The sequence below is a fragment of the Lissotriton helveticus genome, chromosome 9 (assembly GCF_964261635.1).
Source record: "Lissotriton helveticus chromosome 9, aLisHel1.1, whole genome shotgun sequence".
NCBI lineage: Eukaryota > Metazoa > Chordata > Amphibia > Caudata > Salamandridae > Lissotriton > Lissotriton helveticus.
The window spans coordinates 786,432,224-786,448,609 of record NC_136070.1 but is presented as its reverse complement, the minus strand read 5'-3'; the positions used below and the strand labels follow the sequence as shown (position 1 = coordinate 786,448,609).

Sequence of the window (16,386 nt, the reverse complement as noted above, 5' to 3'; positions counted from 1 at the left end):
ATAAACGGGGCGGAAACATGGAGGGGGCTACCTGAGCAGCTGGGACCTCTAACCTAGTGGTGCGCGCAAACGGGCAATGACGTGTTACCAGGGAGAACTGGGGGCTATGACTTCTGCGCTAGAAGAGGAGACTAAAGTCTGGAGTGTCAGAGCGACACGTACCCAAGGCATATCTAGTATCTGGTGTTTAGAGTACATGTTGATAGAATCCAAAAGTTATCAGGGCAAAGGCTAATGGACACTAAGACTGGTGCGTGCATAATTCTATATGTATTGTGTGTGCGAGGAATATTCTATGAATATTAATACAGTATTTCTCTTGCATGGAGACGTAAAGGCTAGACTATGACGGAAACTATTGATGCGATTCAGTAGCTTAGGAATGCAGAGAAGGAGGGCTGAACTGATAACTAGAAACATAACATATTCTTGGCAGACTGGGAGGCAGAGCCAGGCCGGGCCGGGCACTGCGTGGCAAGAAGTAAGCTAAGGGTCAGGGATGCAGGTGGGGGCTGTATCGCTCCTCGGAGAGGGTTCAGGAAACAGGACCTGAATCTGAGTCCGGGCCCTTTTGAGGCCTAGAAACGGGGATAATTCAATGAATTAACGTGCACACTGTGAAATGTGGCAACGTAGGTTTACATAGGCCTAATATTCGTAGCTTTCACGAGGACTGGAAACTGACATACTAGAGATGGACACAACTGTAATTGCGTCTTTAATCGATCAGAAAGGAATACATGCATATCGATCATGCACATATAATATAATATGGGGAACACGTAGGCACATACAACATGGCAAAATTTACTTTTCCACATTACGAGGGGAGCTGTTTCTTCCAGGGGTGCAGGAACTCGTCGGGTGTGAGACGCATGGACCCAGTTTGGCAGGCCTCCACACTTTACAGCAGTGTTCGTCACCAAGATAACTTGAAACGGTCCTCTCCAGCGCACATCTAGGCAGCTTTTCCTGACGTGCTTCCGCACCAAGACCCAGTCACCCGGGCACAGGTCGTGACAAAGGTCTCTAGATGCCGGAATTTCAGCGGCCTGCACCTGAAGGGACACAGAATGGATGACATCAGAAAGTCCTTTGCAATAATCAAGAATCAGATCATCTGTGATATTTTGTTGTAGGAATAGATGGCAGTCTCATAGCCCTCCCCATCAATACTTCGTGAGGTGAGAGTCCTGTCCTCCTGTCTGGCGTACTATGCATGCTCATTAGCACCAACGGTAATGCATCTGGCCATTTCAGGGACATAGATGAGCACACTTTCGCCATTCGAGCCTTGAGAGTTCCATTTATTTGCTCCACTATGCCAGAAGCCTCTGGTCGGTAGCTACAATGCAGTCTCTGGTCAATGTTCAGTGCAGAACAGAGCATTTTCACAATTTCGCTATTAAAATGTTCCCTCTGTCCGATTCCAGAGAGGTCGGAACCCCGAATCGTGGCACTAGCTCCCTCAACGATAACTTTGCTACAGTGAGTGTATCTCACCCACGAGTTGGGTATGCCTCAACCCATCTGGAAAACACACACACGATCACCAAAACATACCTGAGGCGGTTACACCTCGGCATCTCAATGAAATCCAATTGCATCCTATAAAAAGGTCCGCCGGACCTCCCGATGTGACCCATCGTGACTGGTGTTCTTTTCCCAACGTTCATCTGTTGACATGTAACACACCTCTGACATACTGCTTCCGCAGCCGTTCGGAATTTCGGGTTGTACCAAGTCTGTCTGAACACACGCATCATCGCATCTCTCCCCAAATGTACAGGACCATGTATCTGTCGTGCCATCGGACTCACCAGTTCATTTGGCAACACCGCTCTCCCATCAGCCGAAACCCACAAGTCCAACTCTCCTTTGACACAACCAGCCATTTCCCATACCCTTTTCTCATAGTCTGACGCCTGCTCCTGCATGCTCTTCAATTCTTCCCAGGTATCTGCCACCTCAAGCATCATGCTTAACTCAGTCCTTCCTTGTGCCCCTTCAACAGTTTGTTCAGTAAATGAGTATCCCTGCTCGGCACAGTAACGTGCGACTTCATCAGCATAATGATTTCCCTGGGACACAAAGTCAGTACTCTTGGTATGTGCAGTGCATTTCACAACGGCAATCTCTGCAGGACCCTGAAAAGCTTCCAACAGCAATCTGATAAATTCTCCATTCCTGATAGGGGAACCTGATGATGTCATGTAACCCCTTTGAGACCACAACTGACCGAAGTCATGAACCACACCGAACCCATATTGGCTGTCAGTATATATGGTGTTCCGAATTTTGTTGGCTGCCAGACAGGCACGCGTCCACGCAATTATCTCAGCCACCTGAGCGGAGTATACTCCTTCCAAGCAGGCCGCTTCGACTATTCCAGTAATGGTACATACAGCAAAAGCCGCTCTCAACTAACAAGTATTGTCCCTTACACATGAGCCATCAACAAAGAAAATTTCATCAGGGTCTACCAGTGGCTCATCAACAATATCTGGTCGGGGTTTGGTGCACAGTTCAGTCACATCAAGGCAATCATGGTCTTCCAAATCATCATCTAAATCATTTGGTAATGGCATCAAAGTAGCAGGATTCAAGACCGAGCACCTCCTAAGGGTCACATTCTCCGCAGCAAGTATAACCTGCTCGTAGCGTGTGAGCCTATTATTTGTCAAGTACTGCGTCTTGGTCCTGGTCATCAATAGTTCCACTGAGTGGGGAACATGTACAATCAGTGAATGACCCATCACAATGCTTTCACATCTTTCAATGCTGACACCTGTTACAGCAACGGATTTGAGACATCTGGGCAACGCTGCGGCTACTGGATCTAATGTAGCCGAGAAGTAAGCAACTGGTCTACGGACTCCTCCATGATCTTGTGCTAAGACTGCCAAAGCACAACCCTCTCTCTCACAACAGAACAGTGAAAATGGTTTGGCGTAATCCGGCATTCCCAACGCCGGAGCGCGACACAAGTCCTCTCGCAGCTCAAGGAAAGCCATCATACAGTCTTTGTCCCATGGTACCGGATCACTTACATCCTTGTGCGTCAGTTTCTGCAAAGGTTTTGCCTTCAGGGAAAAGTTGGCAATCCACTGGCGACAGTAGCCAACCATACCCAGGAACATCCTAACCTCTCTCTGGGTCGAAGGCACCATCATCCTCATGATCGCCTCAATCCTGTCAGGCGACACATTCCTCTTTCCCTTCTCTATTCTGTGACCCAGATACTGTACTTCAGATAAACAGTACTGTAACTTGCTGGGGGATACCTTGTGTCCATTCTCTGCCAAATGGTTCAACAAGGCAATGGTGTCAATTCTACAAGCATCTTCTGTCTCTGACGCAACAAGGAGGTCGTCTATGTACTGTACGAGAACGGAGTTCTGCGGCAGTACCAGACTCTCAAGATTCTTCTTCAGCAGCTGATTAAAGATCGATGGGCTCTCTGTATACCCTTGAGGGATACGACACCACGTTAGAACACGATTTTCCAGCTTGAAAGCGAAAAGAAATTGGCTCTCCTCATGCAATGGAATCGAAAAGAAAGCCTGACACAAATCTATCACAGAAAACCATTCAGCTTGGAACGGTATCTGAAACAGTATCACTGATGGATTCGGTACCATTGGACAGCATGGGACAACTATGTTGTTCACTTTTCGCAAATCCTGCACAATCCTAAACTTCCCGCTAGGCTTCTGCAAACCCATGATCGGGGAGTTGCATGGACTGCCCATGACTTCCTTCAGAATTCCCTGTCTAATCATGGATTCGATCACAGGTCTGATCCCTGCTATCGTTTCCGGAGTCAACTTGTATTGAGGTGTTCTTGGGAACTCGGCATTCGGCCTTACTTGAATCTTAACTGGCTCCACCCCTCTAATCAACCCTATCTCTTCTCCTGTAAAGTCCCACACTTCCGGTAAGACTGAGTCCCTCAAATCCCAAGGGAGTTCCTCCACAGTTAAAGCAGGGTACAATTCTATGCACACATGCGTGTTTGCAACCTTAAAGGCAGCATCATCGTCATTTGTCGGACGAGTCTGGGAGAATGACAGCCACTCCCCCGCAATCCCCCTCCGTTGTGGAGTACCGCAGGGCTCATCCCTTAGCCCTACGTTATTTAACGTGTATATGTCCCCGCTGGAGAAACTGGTCAACCCGTTCGGCGTCTCGATTATCAACTACGCCGACGACACCCAGCTGGTGGTAACCCTCTCACACCCGCACCAATCCCCACCCGACCTTCACAGCTGTCTCTCGGAAATTCATAACTGGATGAACTCCTCGGCACTGAAACTGAACGGGCCCAGGACCGAGATCCTGCTGCTCGGACATAAAGAGCCCTCCCTGCCGCCTGACATCTGGCCCGTCTGTCTAGGTGACCCCCCTACACCGAAGGAGGAGGTCAAGAGCCTGGGCGTATGGCTCGAAAAGGACCTGAGCTTCAGATCACAGGCCAAAAAAACGGCAGGAATCTGCTTTGGACTCCTTAGGGCCTGCAGAAAGGTCTTCCCCCTGCTCCCCGCTACCTCCAAGAAACTCCTGATTCAGGGCCTCATTATGGCGAGGCTGGACTACTGCAACGCAATCTACCTGGGTGCCCCTGAAGCCACCCTCAATACCCTGCAGAAAGTCCAAAACGCCGCGGCCCGCCTACTTACCGACACCCCCGCCAGATCCTCGGCAAAGCCAGCCTTGAAGCTCCTGCATTGGCTCCCAGTCAGAGAAAGGGTGGCTTTCAAGGCCCTCTGTCTGGCCCATAAGACCCTCCATGACAAAGGCCCACCCATCCTCAAGGATTTCATCATCCCTTACAATGCGAGTAGGGTCCTCCGCTCAGGCGGAGAGAACTTCATCACTGTTCCCAGAGTCAAAAAGGCCCGGTCCGGAGGACGCCGCTTCTCGGTCCACACGGCCAAACACTGGAACAACCTTCCTCGGAGACTGAGAACTGAACCTAATCTTCTCCAATTCAGGAAGGCCTTGAAAACCTTTCTCTTTCCTTAAATCCCCCCCCTTCGATTCTGACCTCTCCTGAGTTCTGGTTCTAGCGCTGGGATGCTCTAGGGTTACTACGCGCTCTATAAAACCTTAAAAATAAATAAAAAAATAAAATTGTCTGCAACTCCACTCCCCTCGGGGTACAGTAGATGGTACAATTGAGTTTACACAGGAGATCTCTTCCTAACAGACACACAGGACTGGAATCACACACTACGAATTGGTGATTGTCCCTGAAACTTCCGATCTTCACTGGGATTGGTTCAGTCAGTGGGTTTGTCATTCTTCTGTTCGCAACGCCTACAACTTGGATAGTCTGTCCTGAAAGAGGTAAGTTGGGGACTACTGCAGACCGTACAGTGGAACGGGAAGCACCAGTATCAACCAAAAAGGTGGTTGGATGTCCGTCTACATCCGCCTCCACGAATGGTCCCCTCTGATCTACCTCCAAAACTGCCCGAGGGTACAGTCTTCCTCCCCACTCAGGCACCGTCCCGTCACTGGGTCAAAGTAATAGTACTCGTCCCCTTCAATTATGAACGGCATCTGCTTGTAAACCTTGTTCCCTGATGAAATCCTTGGTGGCTGGGGAACCGTAGCCCTAGGGGCTGAAGTCCCCCCTTTAGCCGTCTTGTACTTGGTTACTGTTACTTTCTGTACCGGAGGGGCTTGAACCTCCTCTTCCTCTTCTTCCTGCCCTTGATTCTCTGGGTTATGGGGACACTCGCGTCTCCAATGTCCGACCTCGTGACACTGATGACACTTGGTTGTCTTTTTCAGAGTCGCCAGGTCTATCCTTGGTCGTAGGCCTTCCTCGTTGTCCCTTCTCTGTCCCCTTGTTTCCTCCCTAAGGTTCCGTTTCCTGACTGGCCCTGTCCTCCCGATTGCATCTGGACTAACATCAGTTCATCCTTAAGCTTCTTTGTCTTAGAATCTATCTCGTCACTGCAATACCTCGCGTACCTCAAGACCTCGTCCAGGGGCTTGTTCTGCCAACAAATTAAATGTTGTTGTATCATGAGACAAATATCAGGTCTCAGTCCCAGAACAAACTTGGACACAAACTGTCCCATGTCCTTTGGATCCATCACATCCAATCCACTGTACTGCTTAAAAATCTGCAATAATCTCTCATAGAACTCGTGAACTGTCTCCTTCGGTTCCTGCCTAGTCCGATCTATCTTCACCCAGTCAATGTCCTGTGGTGGTACCTTAGTCTTCAACCACGTGATCCCCTGCTCATACTTTATCATTACCCTGGGTGAGGGTCCATTCGTGGTAGCATCTTGGTCTGGCTCCACTGTGGGCCATTCAACACTGACCTTACATGCTACCCACAGGTCTCCTGGAACTACAATGTCAAACAGTGTGTTTAGATCAATCCACAGTACTTTTGAGATCTTAACAAACCTCTCTACCTGCTTGTACCATTCCACTGGACTCTCGCGCAACTTCGGAAACGAGTTCGTAAAGGCAGCCAAATCCCCCCTACTCCAGGGTACATGTACATATCCCCCGTGAACCACCTCCCGCAAGGGGTACGCCTCTGCATGCATCAACCCTCCTCCCGGGGATGTCTCAATAGCGCTTCTCCTGACAGTCTTTTTCTTTGACCACCTTTCCTCCCATTTGTCTAATTGGGTCCATGTTCGGAGTCCCACGACCAGTTCCCTGATGTGGGTTTTTAATCCGATCACCCTCTTTTCTTCTAGGTCCTGGTCCGAGTACTGCAACCTATGGCCACCCTGTAATGCTTTCGTCCTAGTCAAATCTACAGCATACTTATTCGCTAATTCGGACAATTTCTCATGAGCTGTCCTGGCCCTCCGAGTAACATCTTTCGCCACGAACAGTAATTCATCTGGTTCATAGAGTTCGATTCTCTCTAGTGGCAGTGTGCCTTCCACTATTTCCTCCACTTCTGATTTGAGTCTCAGTACATCAATCCTTCTTGCTTTTATCGTCGCCCTCAATGTACCTTGGCTAGAGGTCCCATTAGAGTCCCTCCCGCCACAGTCCTGACTCACTCGTCTGTCCTCTTCGGGTGTGTTATTGGGAACCCTTCGATTTTCCCAACTGTCGCGGTCCCATTCCCTTCTCGTGTCGCTAGGGGTGTGTTGGGATGCCCCCTACTCTCCACACTCCCGCGATCCCATTCCTGCCTGCTTTCGCTAGGCGCGCAGTGAGACACCCCCCTTCTTTCCTGGTTTCCACTGTCAAAATCATTCCTCGACCTGTTGCTCTGGGTGTCCACAATCGTTTCCCAAGTTCTCAAATCAGGCCTTAATTCTCTAATTGACCTTGGCCGTGGCCCTCTCAGGTCCATCGGTCCTCTCAAACCCCCCTGCTCTTCCGATGAGTCTGCCGATGCTGCCAAAGGGGTGCTCCTTTCCACAGGTCTTGGTAATTGGCTCCACCTGTCTGCCCCATTACTCCTTTCTTCACTGACACTTCTCTCTCTCTCTGTTTGTGGCGGACCCTCGCCTTGTGTCTGTTCTGGACTATACACTGATACTATGGGACCTATGGTAACAGGTACCGTAAGAGCATCTGGCAGTCCCCGAGAGTCAACCCCTTCTTCGACCTGTACTTTTTGTACCGTAAATCTTCCCACTACTCTCGTCGTTGGAGAAGGTGGAGGTGCCCTTTCTCCCTGTACCGAGCTGGACCTGTTCCCTAAGAGGCTCAAGACGCTCTCTGTTGGGACGCCACCGTCCGGGGCGGAGGCTTCCCTGCTCATTGCGATGCTGACCCTCCCTCCACCTCAGGATTATATGGGGTTGGTCTCTCTGACAACAGTCTCTCTATCAGACTGTCATCCGTTTCACTGTCCTCATCTTCGGTACTCCTTCTCTGCGCATCCCCTGTGTTAACCAACAACGGGTACAACCTGTCCCCTTCGATGGTCTGCACTCTCCACCTCTTGGCCAGTGCATCCCATCTCGCATCTTGCACCGCCCTAACTGATCGTTTCACTCTTTCTTGTCTCCTATCCCTGTTACTTTCATGGGCTGCCCTGATCCACGCATTTAGCGCTTCAAACTGTGTTGGTCTAGGCAAAGGTCGCAACGCAGCCATAATCGCTTTTAGCTGATACAACACCTCTAATCTGAATGTTCCATATTTAGGAAAGGTCAATTCCTCGCTTCCCTCTGTCATCTTACACCAATTCTCAAGCCACAATATGGTATGCAACCCGACATTTGCAGCCATATAATGGGCTGGGGTATCCTCGGGTGGAGCCTCTTCCCCACCCCGAGGTTCTAACTTCTTTTCACCTTTGAAACAATTTCGCAACACTTTTAAGCATTTCATGATGAAACCCACAACGTTTCCTTGTTTACAGCGCTCTTTTACTTCTCGATGACAGTCCACCAATCCCAGCGCGGCTCCACACTAACCGCCATATCCCAGCGCGGCTCCTTCTGACGTCACTCGCCTCCGTTTCGCAGCAGTTCCCCTCCTCTCTCCGCTCGTCTCCCGGTCATGCATGCGTCCCAATCATACACTGGAAATGATCACTTCCGACCAAGCAACCACCTCCTTGACTGTACGTCCACAGTCTAACTGTAATTGTCACCAACTGGCAAATGTCTGTCCTGAACGACCAGACAATCGCTTCACTGATAGGTTACAAACACACGGCAACTTCCGACCAGCGTCCGTTACCCACGCACTCACACATTCGTTCCCCCTATCTCGGTCCTGCGGGCGATCAATGGTACCTCATGACCCCCTTTACAATGGTCGACAATTACTATAGGTGTTCGATACACCCGAACCACTTAAGCTCTACTTGAGCCTAAGATTTTCTCTGGTTGCGCGCACTCACAACCTGATCTCCTTACACACTACAGGCACTCAACTCCGCAAGACAATACAACACAACAATACAAACGTATCACCGCAATCTAACACGCATGACCCTTTTTCATACTCACTCTCTTCCGACCTGCTGCTTTCTGCCGCACCGTCACTCTCCGTCAGTTTCCATGGAACGCCATCCTCCGTCCGCGACTCTCTGGACACTCGCCATTGGTTCTCTATGGGCCTCGGGGAAATCTCCTCTTCTCTAGATTGCCCTCACTCCAGAAGATAAACCATCCTACTCTGCTACCAACTGAAAGGGCGGGATTTTGCTTCTAGAGTCTGCTTACCATTCTCCAGAATCCCGTCACAGGTCGACTGGACCTTTTTACCTGTCATAGAATGAATTAGGCAATCTATCTACCAATTAGCAATCAAATTTCACAATTCCCATTGTTTCCCCCAAAGAACCACTGACGAAGAACTAAATTTTGAAGATTTATTACATAACCAAAAACAACTGAAGGTATAAACACCTCAGCAAAAGATTCAGAAGGTAAACAGGCACTAATACAAACATAACTCTACGGAAAAGTCTCAGGCCGCTTATGAACAATACAAGAATCAATTCGAGAATCATCAGGCTAATAAGAATTGCTATAACCTGAGTTCTAGTATGCATTGGGAAAAAGTATAAATCAGGTTAATCTGTCCCTACACTATACTAAGTGTCATCCCTACTCAACAATTTGGCCTAACGGCTAAGGCGCTCGACCTCGGACCTGGGGATCTGGGTTCGAGTCTCGGTAACGACGCCAAAAACCCCCTGTGATTCTGGGCAAATCACTTAATCTCCCCGTGCCTAAAAAAATGTAACGTAACTGGTGCTATGTAAAGCGCTCTGATAACTGATTCGGTTCGGTTCTAGTTCGCGCTATATAAAACTCTGCAAAAAAAAAAAAACAAACAATAGCCCAACCTAATAAAGGTGTCAGCTGTGGTGACTTCCAAAGAAGTTCACTCACTTTATCTCTACTTAGTCTAGAGACTCTTCAGTCATAGCTAAGCTCTCTGTCAACCAACTGCTCCCTCTCGCTCCTCAGCCCATCTGCCCTACTTCTCCCCCCGGGGTGCTGTCCCTAATACAAAAACCCCACAATGTAGACGACACGCCTTCAGGTACGCCCCTCTCAAATGTTGGTTTTCAGAATTTTCCATCATGGCACATCTCTATCTTTGTCCGTTAAGACGTCATTGGGTCCCAGACTCTCCTTCGCTTCAAGTTGCTTCCATGAATTCCTCGGCTACTCCTCCATGTCTGAGTCTAGCATCCTAACACTCATACACAATGGGCCCTTCTACTTTACTGTCTACTTGATCCAACGCCTGCAAAGGAATACATGTGAACCGGCCCACAAATTCTTTAATGTTGCAATTTACTTTAGCTAAAGGCAGCCTTCTTTATAAAACATTTCTACTATTTAATGCTAAGCAAACATTTTCGATTAGGCCTACACAATTTCCATAACTGAGCCTCTGCACGTTTACAGGCCCAACATCCTAACTTGAGCATCTCGTTCGTTTCTTAGGCCTCCATCTTTAAAGCAAATACATTTTCTACTTCAAGCACTTGTATAACGTATAAAAGGTACACTATGAACTTTAATATAGCAGAACTAAGTATACAATGGTGATTTCACTAAACCACCTTTTATTAATGAAAGGCTTCACGTCAAACGACATTTCTATGTTAGAACGGCATTGTTGATTGTCAAAACTCTTAACATTAGCTCTACATGTGTTTCAACTACCGCAAAACATTAGTCCTCAACCCTACATTACAGTTTGAACACAATTAGTGAGTCCTCTACATATGCGGGTGTTAACTACTTGTACATATGGAACACCCCTACAACATTTTTCTCTCATTTGGCGCTCTCTCACAATCAAGGACCACTCTTGAAACCGCTCAGCAGCACAAAAGGGGGGGACAAAGCAAGGAAGTCCAGGCAAAAGTACGTTACCCATAGTAATGGAGTGGTAGGAAATGAGTGCAAAAACGAACGTCCTGGTGCTCGTCATTGATAGAAGAGAAAGACGGGAGAAAACTGCCCGTGACAGGTTTGTGCAGGTGACTTGGGCCCCAATCTTCCCTCCTGTAAAGAAAACATATAGCAAATAATTACACAATAAAATGGAAAGTAATAAAACAAGGTTGGCTACGAGGAACAGTACAGCCATTGCAAAACATATGTCAACCACGAAACAAAGTACATGTCAAATGGATAAAACAGGGCACACACTGATGAAGTCATGTGGTATGGAATTCAATTGGCATGTAAAGAGTATGTGCAGAAATCTATATGAGACTCACCTATTATTCACCCCTGCATCACAAGCTGGCCACGGAGAATCTGGCTTCTGCTTCGGCGGGTTGTTGTGTGGTTCGAGGGATCGAATATCCGTGGCCCACCTCTACAAACCTGGACAACGGCGAGCGTCGAGATGTAGGGCAGACTGCATTGCACTTCTGGCTCCGCTCATGCTGTTACTTGGATCGAGGGGTTGATGCGGTGTTTGGGGACCGGAGGAGATGCTTTCACAAACCATTGCAGGATATTGGACATTGGGCAACCCTAGTGAATCCTGCTTTCCGATATTTCACTTTGAAGCGCTACCCCTTGCAACACTACCGGGACTGAGTGGATTCCTGGGACATGTAGTTCCTACGAACTGCGTGCGAGTGAGCTACCATGAGGAAGGGGGGCGGAGCGGATCCCCACCAATGGGGAAAGGGCAGGTTTGACCTTATCAGGTGTTCTCATTGCCTCCAGAACATTAATAGGCATCAGAGGAAGGCCGACAGAGGCATTATGCCACTTTTGAAATAAAAGCATTTCCAAATCGTCCCCCGTTGTGGCCTCCGCTCTTTCCGTTGGAGGAGTTGTTGGAACATATATATATATATATCACTATTTTTTGGACAATGTACCTTTTTCCTTCCAAACTTTTATGTCTATGAGGACTTTCAGTTGCTGTGACAACCGTGAAGAGTGAAGATGTATTTAATGACTTACCTTAATAGAGCCCGATGTTGTGAGCAAGGCAGTTTAGCCGTCGAAACGCGTCAGGGCCTTCGAGTGAAATAAGTTGCAGTGCCATATTTCCACGGTGTCAGCGCCTGTTTTTTGGCAGAGAAACTGGATTGGCTTCATATATATATGTGACCAAGATCACGGCTGTGGTCAAAACGCGTCTGTTTATCTGCCTAAAATGAACAAACTTTATCAACACTCACGGTTAGTGTGGCTCATGGATCTTTCCTGTACTCGCAGGGATTCCTCCTTTGCACATATATGTATATATATTTGTGTGAGTGTGTAGACATACCACATTGTGAAAGCTTATATTGTTAACCCGCAGTAACGGATAACATTCTAACACTGACATTCACACAGCCATCTTCTTACTCCACCCCCCTGTAGCATAATATATGTGCAGTAATTGCACATTTCCATATGGAGAACCAGTGTTTTTCCTCAGTAATTGTAACATAACGTTTCAGGCACGGTCCACTTAGGCAATTTGTCTTTGCAGTAAACCATTTTTCTCGGCTGTCATCAAAAAGAATTAATTTGAGTTTTCAAAGACGATGATAACCAGCAGATACAATATGGTGTGTGGCGCATAATGTTTTTCAACTGAGTTTTGAGGTGTAATTGTCAGCCTTTGCAGTGTATATGTATGAGGATACACAAGATAGAGGATGAGTTGCAATAGTAAATTAAGGTGTTCCAGTTTCTGCATAACATTCCCTCATGCTGTTTTTAGGGCCGCTGTGTCTGGATCAACACTGCCCAGAAATCTGAAGAGGAGATTGAAGAAGAGGAGGGCGAGGAAGAAGAGAAAGGGGAAGAGCCTGATGAACCACAGCCAGAAGTGGGACCTCCTCTGCTGACCCCTCTTTCTGAGGATGCAGGTACAAAATCCTCTGGCCTCTTTCTCAGAGCATGTGTATTATATTTCATAGTCCTTCTCCTCGGAGATGTAAATTCTCTCTCTCCAGGTCTTTTTTCTTTGTGAATATGTAAAGGCCTATCTAACAGCATGCTTCCTTCAGAGTATGCCTTTTCCACTAACTTCTTCGAGGATGATGGTACCCCAAGTGTGCTGATTTTTCTTTGAGGATGTGTGCACCACTCTAAATGAATGAATGAATGATGAAATCTAAAGCTTATGGTTACCCAACAGGATGCTTAGCTAAAAGGCAGAAAAAATGTGCACGGCCCTCCAATGAGAGAAAGCTGCACCTGCCTAACGCCAGCCGCTTCTTCCGCCTACACAGACAGGAAAGCAGCCCTAGGGCCTCACCTGCGTTCCATCGCACACTGAAGCTGACCAAGACACCTTGTCTCCCAAGTCTCCTGAACTTGTTCTGCCCAGCTCCGTTCAGCTAGCTCGCTGCGACCCTAGGGAGTCAATCGGGGCATTGAAAAGCTGGGAACTGAGAGCTGGGAACTTTCATTGTGGCTCCAATCCTCTGATCCTCGGGTGTTGGAGCGTGTGATGTCAACACATATTGGTTCAGATCATAGACGTGTTTCCAGAGTGTTTGAGCCTAAAAGAAATATGGTGGCCTATAGAACAAGCATTGCTAAATGCATTAGGTTTCGCTCAAAGTGATTAATAATAATCTGTTTTTTGTTGTAAGTTGTAGCTTGCTGAGTAGTTGTACAATAATAGTTATGGAAAGTCTGTTAAATTTTTATGACTTGTTTATGTACATAAAGGCAATATATTGTGCTGTTACTAGTGGTATAGTGTGGGTAAGTAATAGCAAAACTTGGAAAAATGAAAGAGGGAAATAATAGAACTAATTGATGTAATGGCAACTAATGATGGATACATCAGCCTGTGGGGTTCCTCACCTTTTGAATATCCCCTACGCCAGCATTCCACGGAAACTTTTTTCCTAGCTCTCCATGCCGACAAGGACTTAACAATAATATGACTCTGCTTGCGACTCCGCATGACGTCACTGGAGCCATAAGAGGGCCTCGTCGGCGTGATGACGTCAGTTCCCTTTTTTTCGGCGCCGTTAACGTGTTACGTTTTTCTGGGACTCTCCATACTGTTTTCGAGTTACTTTGTAATTTCTCCAGATTTAACTGTAGCTGTACGATGGCGACATCGAGAAAGTCGGGATTCAAGCCCTGTAGAGAGTGCGGGGGTCATATGTCCACCACTGACCCCCATGAGGACTGTTTGTGGTGTTTGTCATTGGACCACGACGTGGAGGACTGCTCTTGCAATCGCAAGATGAACCCGAAGGCCTTGAAAGAGCGTGAGGCCAAGCTCTTCATGGCAAAAGTAAGGAAGGAGAAGAGGGATCGGAAAAGGTCCAAATCGAATTCTTCAACCTCACACACTTCGAAGTCGAGGAATCATAAAAAGAAGACTGGGCATGGCTCTAGACGTCATTCGTCAAAGGGAAAGGCTTCAAGGTCACCTTCTCCGGCACCTCAATCTTGTGAAAAGGACTTTGTGTCTCCATCTCCTTCGCCATCTCCTCAGGCGACTCCGGTTCATTCTCCTTCACCTAAAGGTACCCCGGCAATGTCGCTGGCACAGAGGGGCTTGCCGGCGTCGGAAGGCTTACTGGCTCAGGACGAACCTTCTTCTGTACATGAGTCTGTGCCTGTGGCTCCTCCTGTGGATCCGGCTGTTCCGGCACCAGCTGTACCTCATGTGGATCCTGACTCGACTCCGTATCCTCCATTTCCTGTACGGGGTTGGATCCCTCGCATTTCTTAAATTCTATGTATGGCGTGTTTGCCAAGGTGGCCTTCCCCACGGAGCACCTTCAGGTCCCATGGTTCCCCTTGCCTTCAATTTGGTGTGCCTCAACAATATGCCCAGGCACCCTTCGTGCCTTAAATGCCGACGGCACCGTCTTGGCAGTTTTTGGCACCGAGGTTTTTGACGCTGTATAGTTAGTCCCCTGCGCCATCTGGTGACTCTTTCTCTCGACTTTGTACGGCGCCGATTCCTGCATTCGACCGTCCATCGACGCCGGCGCTGGAGCTATCGGCGCCGCTGACGCCGCAACCGAAGTTGCGTTCAAGAAGAGAGGCACAGAGGCTGTTGGAGGAAGAACTGCTTCGAAGAGAGGAGTTTGAAAAAGGCGAAATGGAGGAGTCTGTTGATGAATTCGAGGGTCTTCAAGAGGCTAGTTGCCTGGATATCTCCCCGGAGTGGGAGCTTTCTTCCTTAAGAGCCTCACCATCTCAAGAGGTGGCTCCTTATAATATAGTCATTAGAAAGGCTACGGAGCTTTTGGACTTGCAGTTGCCTGCATCAGAGTACAAACCAAATTTACTCACAGAGGTTTTACATTCCCCATCTTCTATAATTGAACCGCTGTTGCCGTTTAATGAGGCTTTAACTGAGCCTATCCTTGAAGTGTGGCGTAAACCTCTATCTGCTCCTGCCTGTTTCGAGGTTGGTGGCAAGGAGATGCAGATCTGCTCCAGGAGACCCTGCCTTCTTTCCAGCTCATCCATCCCCTGAAAGCTTAGTGGTGCAGGCGTTCTGTTTTAAAAAGTCTACAGGCGCTTTTTCTCAGGCTCCATCCGACAGGGACTCTAAAAAATTGGAGCAATCGGCCGAGAAAGTATTTTCTTCCTCTAGCATAGTGTTAAAGTCAACCAATGCTACCTGTTTCCTGGGAAGATATATATACACCCTGATGGATTCTGCTAAACAATTATCACCCAACCTGCCTGAGGAGGAACGTGGTAATTTTATGGAGGTTCTGACCGGCGCACATCCGGCGGCTTGACAATCTAATCAGTCTGGTCTGGACACAAATGATTCGGTGGCCAGGGTAAAGAGCTCCTCCATCGTTACCAGGAGACAGGCTTGGCTCAGATCCTCTGGGTTTTCTCCAGATGTGCAGGCTACCCACCTCGATCTTCCATTTGATGGATCAAAACTGTTCGGAGAGAAGGCTGATTCTGCGCTTCAGAGATTCAAGGACAGCAAAGCCACGGCAAAGTCCTTAGGGTTGCAAACTCAGTCAAGCGGGTTTGGTTATAGAAGGTATCAAGGATTTGGAAGGTCTTCCTTACGTAGCCTGTGACAGCCTCAGCAACAGTAGCAACAAAACCCTCTTTGCAAATCCTACAGAGGGAAAAACAAGGGTCCCCCGCGAGGGTCAACCCATCAACTCTCCTCCTCCTCCTCTACCTCCCCTCCTCCCCCTGGTAACGCAGGAAAGCAGGCCTAGATCCCCCATCCTGGAGGATGCGGATCCTGTTGGGGGTCTGCTGTCCCATTTTCTACAGGATTGGAAATCGGTCTCTACGGACCTTTGGGTTTTGAATCTTGTAGAGAATGGGTATGCCCTTCCCTTCTGGGAATACCCTCCTTGCCAAGGATTCTGTTCGGAAGATCATTTACTCCTTCTCCAGAAGGAGGTCCTTGTCTTATTGCAAAAAGGTGCGATAGAGGTGGTCCCGGAGCAGGAAAGGGGTCAGGGATGCTACTCTCGGTATTTCC

The 16,386-nt window shown here is 48.1% G+C and overlaps 1 protein-coding gene across 1 annotated transcript in view; it reads left to right on the top strand.

Moving 5' to 3' along the window:
* Window positions 1–16,386, top strand: part of RSPH6A (radial spoke head 6 homolog A) — a 273,085-nt gene that overhangs the window by 133,689 nt on the left and 123,010 nt on the right. The window contains exon 4 of the mRNA XM_078660911.1: window positions 12,658–12,805. Coding sequence (XP_078517037.1) covers window positions 12,658–12,805 — 148 coding nt within the window. The remainder of the gene's footprint in view (window positions 1–12,657; window positions 12,806–16,386) is intronic.